The 7,355-nt window shown below is 44.2% G+C and overlaps 3 protein-coding genes across 3 annotated transcripts; 2 read left to right on the top strand and 1 right to left on the bottom strand.

Annotated features, from left to right (window-relative positions):
* Positions 1 to 477: 477 nt before the first annotated feature.
* Positions 478 to 1,844, bottom strand: LOC120421121 (26S proteasome non-ATPase regulatory subunit 14). Its single transcript, XM_039584279.2, has 3 exons — positions 1,472 to 1,844; positions 812 to 1,407; positions 478 to 741 (listed from the first exon to the last, which is right to left on the bottom strand). The coding sequence occupies exons 1-3, from the start codon at positions 1,644 to 1,646 to the stop codon at positions 580 to 582; spliced, it is 933 nt and encodes a 310-aa protein (XP_039440213.1). The 5' UTR covers positions 1,647 to 1,844; the 3' UTR covers positions 478 to 579.
* Positions 1,845 to 3,361: 1,517 nt separating this feature from the next.
* Positions 3,362 to 3,967, top strand: LOC120421115 (ribonuclease 3-like). Its single transcript, XM_039584274.2, has 2 exons — positions 3,362 to 3,550; positions 3,605 to 3,967. The coding sequence occupies exon 2, from the start codon at positions 3,641 to 3,643 to the stop codon at positions 3,824 to 3,826; it is 186 nt and encodes a 61-aa protein (XP_039440208.1). The 5' UTR covers positions 3,362 to 3,550; positions 3,605 to 3,640; the 3' UTR covers positions 3,827 to 3,967.
* A 744-nt stretch (positions 3,968 to 4,711) lies between these two features.
* LOC120421110 (protein seele) lies at positions 4,712 to 5,686 on the top strand. The gene has a single exon (XM_039584269.2). The coding sequence runs from the start codon at positions 4,842 to 4,844 to the stop codon at positions 5,460 to 5,462; it is 621 nt and encodes a 206-aa protein (XP_039440203.1). The 5' UTR covers positions 4,712 to 4,841; the 3' UTR covers positions 5,463 to 5,686.
* Positions 5,687 to 7,355: the final 1,669 nt, after the last annotated feature.

Genomic DNA, 7,355 nt, shown 5'->3' with positions numbered 1-7,355 from the left:
GAAGGAATTCTCAGTACGATGTTATGATATAAATCGCGTGCTTTTAAAAATAAATACTACATAATAGACGGTTGAGTCTTCAATAAATTGCATAGCGTGGTTAGGCCGGGACCCTTGGTGTAGTGGTAAACGTGGTTGCCTGTCACCCACCTCAGTTGGCCTGGGTTCGCTGCCAGTCGGCTCCGATGGCATTTTTCGAGACAAGATTTGTCTGATCACACCTTCCGTCGGATGGGGAAGTAAATGTTGGCCCCGGTCTAACCTAGAGGTTAGGTCGTTTGCAATTGCCTTCGGGTGGGAATCTCGCAGTCAAGAACGCCAAGGCAATGCTGTAGAGCGAACAAAGCGTCATCCATAAAGTATGTCACGCTAAAATCAGTCAGAATACTCCATAAAAATAACTATTTTTAAAGAGTTTTCGTAAGATACCTTTTGATAAGATGGCATTTCTCAACAAACACAAAACGCAGTTTCAGCTATTAGTACTTATAAAATAGTAAAGTTTTTTTTAATGATTTAATTTCACAAATAGCGCGTTATTATGATCAGACAAGGTGTCGCCAGGCCCGATTCCAGGTCCTACTTGAACACGATCGTGTCCAGCATCGCACCGAGGCACTGCACGATGTTGTTCGACATCAGGGTGTCCACCTTCTCCTCCAGGTGCCGCTTCGGGTCCTGCTTGCCCACGTTCTTGATCGCGAGCTGCTCCGGTGTCATCTTTTCCTCGTCCTCCAGGGCCTTAATCAGAAAAAAAGGATTTGTTAATTTATGAATTGTGTATGTAAGAAATTTGAGAAGTGTTTTTTACCTTGTTGTAATTCTTGGCCAGCTCGAGCATTTCGCTGATGGTGCTCTCGTTGATGCTGCAGTGCTCCTGGTAGTTGGCCAACGTGAGCCCGTCCATCCAGGACTTTTTGTGCAGATTCAGCAGCATCTTCTGCTCGAGTTCGTTCTTCCGGTAGTTGATGCTGATCGAGTAGTAGTGGCGGTTAAGGCCGTGGATCAGCGCCTGAACGGAGGGCTTCTGGAGGTGACCCAGATTGGAGGTGGTCTGGCGAGGTTCCTGGCCCAGCACCAGCATGTTCGGGTTGATCAGTCGGAACGCGTCGATCACGACCTTGCCCTTGACGGACTGGATTGGATCGACGACGACGGCCACGGCACGCTCGGACAGGGCCTCGAACGACTGCTGCGTGTTGATGTCCACGCCGGACAACCAACAACCGAAGCCCGGATGCGAGTGGTACCATCCGACGACCATTTCCGGCCGACCCGTTTGCTTCAGCATGTCCAACATTTTTGCCTGGAACACCGGATCAACCGCCTCGACGGACACTCCCGTTCCGGTCTGGGGCATCGCAAACACGTCGATAACCTGCACCGTGTAATCGTCCACAAACTCTCCTAAAAATCAAAGACAAAAACCATTCAAGACAAAGGACCAACTTCCGGACCAAAATCATCTTACCCAGCATCAGTCCCATAACCTCCATCGGCACTCCGGCCCGACCGTGCTTCAGCATCTTGAGCAGGGCCAGCGACGAGATGTAGACCTGCTCGGCCGTGTCCACGACCGGAGCGTCCGTCGGCGGGGCCTGGGTCAATCCGGGCATAGCGCCACCAAGTCGCAGCAGGCGATCCATTTCTTCTTTTAGTGTGTCTTACAGCTCAAACTACCTAGCAAATCTTGACTAAACTTCCCTTACGTTAGAACTTCCGGAACCGTAGAATCTGCAACAGCAAACAACGGGGACAGAATCGAATGCAGCTGCAGCGTTTTTTTGTGTGGCTTTCGGAACGATGGACGATGAGCCGCGACGATGACTTTGGCGTTTTTCTGTTGACGTTCGGTGTGTCGGGAAGTTTGACAAGTTTGAGTGCGGTGTAAAGCTGACGAACGGAGCGAAGTTGGCTGCGATGCGGTGCGGTGTAGAGGGTGTAGAGGACGAAAGGGAGTTGGACGGTGAGCGAGGGGCGAGACATACACTGAAAGCCCGACCATGGTAGTTTGAGGAACATTAAAATGAAAAAAAGTGATCAGAAATAGTTTTTAATCGTGTTTTACCGTTGTACATAAAAATTTACATAGGGCTTTAGTACCCAACTGGGTGCAAAAAAAATGACAAAACAACATTTTTTCGATGGATCTATGGTCCTCTTGGAACCAGCTATCAAGTAGGAACTTTTCTGTCAAGAAGGACCGCGAGGTTAATTAAATTATCCTCGCGGTCCTTCTTGACAGAAAAGCTCCTACTTGACAGCTCGTTCCAAGGGGACCATAGTTGATCCATCGAAAAAATGTTGTCTTGTCAATATTTTTTTTGCAAAAATTGGACTTTTAGACCCCCTCCCCCCCCCCCTCGTAACAAAATTTCCATACAAATTTTAAAAATTTTGTATGGAGCGTAACACGGCCTCCAACCCCCCCCTCCCCCCCTACTGCGTTACGTAATAAAAGAACGCTCCCATTAAAATGAAAAAAAGTGATCAGAAATGGTTTTTAATCGTGTTTTTTACCGTTGTACATAAAAATTGACATAGGGCTTTAGTACCCAATTGGGTACTAAAGCCCTATGTCAATTTTTATGTACAACGGTAAAAAACACGATTAAAAACCATTTCTGAAAACTTTTTTTCATTTCAATGCAAAAAAAAAAATGACAAGACAACATTTTTTCGATGCATCAACTATGGTCCCCTTGGAACGAGCTGTCAAGTAGGAGCTTTTCTGTCAAGAAGGACCGCGAGGTTAATTTTTCAAAATTGATTTAAAAATCCATTTTAAACTCTTTGTGGTCGTACAAAGGGTCATTGTACTCAGAAAAATAAGCTTTATCGCTGTAAACAATAATATCAGCAATCTAAGCTTCATTTTAGGACCCAATTCTAGAAAAAATATGGATTAAAATTTTGATTTTTAGTTACTTCTCTGACATCAAGAATAATTGTTTGAACCTTGGTTTGAACATGCTCGCAATTTTTTTATTCAGTCGGAAAAATAGAGTGAATACAAAGAGACGAGTTGTTCCGTTTAATTCCGCTATATGTTTAATATCTTGACAGATACGTATTTCGTCTACTACTTGCAAACTCCATCAGTGTTCATCGAGTCGAGAACAGAACACTGATGAAGTCTGCAAGTAGTAGACGAAATACGTATCTGTCAAGATATTAAAAATATATAGCGGAATTAAAAGGAACAACTCGTCTCTGTGTATTCACAGTCAAGGGCAATTCAGTGAGAAACTCTGGGAGTAACTCGGAGTAACTCTGAGTTTCTCAGCTTCCTCCCGAGTTTTTCAATGCCCACCCTATTGTCGATACCTTGGTATATGCAACCATGACAATGTTGTTTGTTTATGTTTTTCGCCAATGTGAAAATTATCGCCCTGGGTAGTTAGAAGGAAAATTTCGGCACAAATCCGAACCACGTCCGGAACAGCCTGACCAACTGCGGCATCCTGGTCCCGGTTCGGCAAGGAGTACGAAACGGACAGAAACATTACGCACAACGAGCGGCGCGATTTCTTCGCGGATCTGGAGAAAGGTAGGTTGATCGAAGTGCTTATTTAGCTTTCTTAACCCCGCGATCTTCTCCCAGGTGGCCTTGCAACGTACCGCGCAGCGATCGTCCTGAATGAACATCTCGCCGTACTCGCACCTGGAGGAATTTATGCTGTACGCGCATAAGTCGGACCTGTGCCACGAGCTGGAACTTCGCCACGCTTTGGCCAACTGCTTTGAAGCTCTGATTGGCGCACTCCTGCTAGACGGTGGCATCGAGTCTTTGCGTACGCGCTCTTCCAGGAGGACGAATGTCTGAGCAAGATGGATTAATTATCCGCCGCATCCGCTGCAGGAGCAGGAACCGCTCGGCGATCGGCACCACATCGAGTCGTTCGAGATGCTGAGAACGAGGCGGATATGGGACTGGAGGCGATTTCGTAATCGGAAGAGAATTTTGGCGGAGGAACAGCGTCTATGTAGGTGGGATTGGTGAAAAGCAACCGGAGTAACTCGGAGGAACATTGAAAAACTCTCGTTACTCTGGGCAAAATTGAGGAACTCTTTTGCTCACTTAAATGCCCTTGTTCACAGTAATGCATTCTGCTAAAACGCTCAACCAAACCACAAGGAAAATATTATTTTTCTTGAAAAATTTTTCATTTTTAACCACATGACCACCCCTAATTCTGGCTCGGTGCCGCCATCATGCGAACGCGTGCTCCGTTTGTTTGTCAACAAAGCTGCAGCTGAATGGTGAGACGAAGTAAGGGGGGAGAGGTTTTGAAATTTGTATGCCCGCATCTGGCCCGCCGCCTATTTCCTCTGTCGTTGAGCCGACGGTCGTTTCCAACGACCGAGTCCAGTTAGGAACTGATCTTGCAATACCAAAGGCACCAAAAAAGTTTCAGCTGGATTAAAAAAATACAAAAAAAATCGAGTGACCGAAATCTCAGAGAATTGCTCATTAATATAGACTAAACCAAGGACTAAACTGTACATTTGTATCCCTCGTGTTATAAAAAATAATTTTAAATCTCGAAAACTTTTTTTGATCTTCAAAGATTCTCCTGCACACCCTTTGGTGTCAGTGCTCGGTAAATGTCCAATCCCCCTTTTGCAGCGGTAAATTCGGTAAAATTCCACACCGGCAGCTTTTGACATTTCCCAAAATGTCAAATAAACCGACCAATCTTGCGATGATACGTGTTTATTTTCGATAATCACCGTCCAAAACCCGTTTATCTCGGCAGACCTGAACCAGAACGTTCCTAAACCAGTTGCTCGCTGGATCTCCTCCTCAGGACGGTAAGCCACCACACACTTCCAGAGCCATGAAGTCCGAAACATGCTACCTGTTGGCCGTGGGGACCATCATCCTGGGCACGTTGGCCAGTTTGACCGCGGGTCAACATCCGGCGGCGCGACCCTTCAGTAGTAAAGAGGTCAAGTGCCTTGTGTGTAAGGCTACGATGACCGAAATGGAGCTGGCCGTTGGCAAGGTCGATCCCAAGAAGAAGATCGACGTCGGAGACTACCGGTTGGACGCGACCGGCGATTCCAAGAAGAAGAAGACTATTTTGTACTCCAAGTCGGAGATGTACCTGACCGAGCTGATGGAAACGGTGTGCGACCGGATGGACGACTACGCCAAGGCACGCTACAAGCGAAACGGCCGCCCGACGGTGCTGAAGATGATGACCGAGAACGGAATGAACCCGGAGATGTCCGAGGTTGACTTTGTCCAGGAGGGCGATCTGAACAAATCGCTGAAGCACCTCTGTCTGGAGATTGTCGAGGACCAGGAGGAGGCTATCTTGAAGCTGTTCATGCAGGAGGGAAGTGTCAAGGACACGGACATTAAACTGTGCTCCGAGCTGGCCGGAATTTGCAACGAACAGCCGATCGAGGACGATTACCAGTACGAGGGAAGCGACGAACGGGACGAGCTGTGAGCCGGGGTGTGGACAGAGATGTAATAACAAGTTAGGAACAAAGACAAAATACTACCGAGCCAATGCGTGGAGTTTGTGGGTGCCAAGCATTTAGTACTGCGATAAGCTCAATTTTACAATAAAGTTTAAGGAAAGAGAGAGAATGCATTTTCGTTGCCGCTTTGTTAAAGAAGCTAGACATATTTATAACAGGAAAGATGAAAAATAAAGATTTTTTCAAATTATTTTAATCTCTTTTTAATTCACTTTCAAAATGAGACATCTCCTTTGCAGTTTTACTTTCTTAAGGCAATGCAATCTAATGTTTTTGAAAATATACTGATTAAGTCGAAAAATCCAATGATTTGAGCTTATTTTTGTTTGTATGAGAATTCTGTGAACACTTGTGACACGTAGTACAATTTTACTTTCAAAACACACTTGTGACTCGTGCTTTTCAGATTTGTGTTTATAAAATTCACTGTATCTTTTCACTGGTGTACCCAAATCAGTTGAAACTTGGAGCGTTTATTAAGCGATAGTATACGAACCGATTGCTTTAAAAGGTTTGGCGCTATCATTCATAGTTTTGAAAATATTTATCATCAAACTTTAAAAATCGATTTTCTCTGATAGTACTAAATGGTCGTTGTCACAAGATAGCACACAACTGACGATATGTAAAAACAGCGAGCCGAGAAAAACGAGTGTCAAAGTTGTCCCGCCCATAAGGCTACGTATTAGAGTTTCATGAAAAAGTGGATTTTCTCCGGCTTTCTAGAACAAAGTACAGTAGTTGTTCGGTAACTGGGCGTTGTTTAACTGGGCTGCTTTTTAACTGGGCGCTCGATAACTGGGCTGTAGCCCAGTTAAAAAGCAGACAAACGTCAAAAAACCAAAACAAACCGAAATGACCGAGGGGTTAATGGATGCCAAAAGCCTGTTCAACAAATAAAAAAAAACTTTTTCAAACATTTATTTAATTTCAAGTCACAATCAAAGAAATATGAAAAGTAAGCATTGTAAATAAATCTAAGTAATTTTTATTTTTATATTTCATCAGGAAAATATTATGCATCGGTGGTCCCCTAGTAATTTTTCGTTCAGCCCAGTTAGCGAGCAGCATTCGGTGACTGGGCTACGTTCTCAGCCCAGTTACCGAACAACTACTGTACTACATTTTATTGGTTTTTCTGATAGTTTACATGATTTTGAACCAAACTGCATCATTACCTCAAAATTGACAAAATTACAAATGGGACGGACTAGCTTCGAGTGGCAGTGTCCCTATTCATACTGTAGTCATAATTCGCCCCAGTTGACGGTACCATTCTACACTCAACCCCCGGTGATTGGTCACTTTTTCGTTTGACACTTTTTTAGTTTGTACCCCGTTGGTTGGTCAAAGTCAAACTAAAAAGTGACGAACTGTCACTTTTTACACGGCGCTCACGCACACTATCAAAACAAACGTTTGGTAGTGTGTGTGAACTCCGTGTAAAAGGGGTGTCAAACTAAAACGTGACCCCGTTCGTTTGACAACAGTTGGTGTCAAACCATCGGGGTTTGAGTGTACCTGTGGTTTTGTGTTTATTTATGTTTATTAAAGAGCAAAATATGAAGAATTTGTATGTAGTATGCATACTTGTAATTTATATTGTCTATGAGTAGGGGAGAGTGAGGAGACCTGATCCCCGGGGACACTTGATCCCAAGCCTGTATCTCGTCAGCATGTGGGTAAAACAATTAGCTTTGTTCTGGAAAGTTGTGCGAAATTGACTAAAACTCATTGTAGAAAACAAAGAAAAAAAAATGTTTAGATTGAGTTACACAAATTTTTCTAAAAAGTGCTGCAAAAAACTTCCAAGAGATCTTTTTTCTTTGTTTTGATAAGTATAGAAAACACTCAAAAAT

The sequence above is a fragment of the Culex pipiens genome, chromosome 2, assembly GCF_016801865.2.
Source record: "Culex pipiens pallens isolate TS chromosome 2, TS_CPP_V2, whole genome shotgun sequence".
NCBI classification, from domain to species: Eukaryota; Metazoa; Arthropoda; class Insecta; order Diptera; family Culicidae; genus Culex; species Culex pipiens.
Note: the sequence above shows the minus strand (reverse complement) of the source record. Positions and strands in the feature narration are given on the sequence as shown.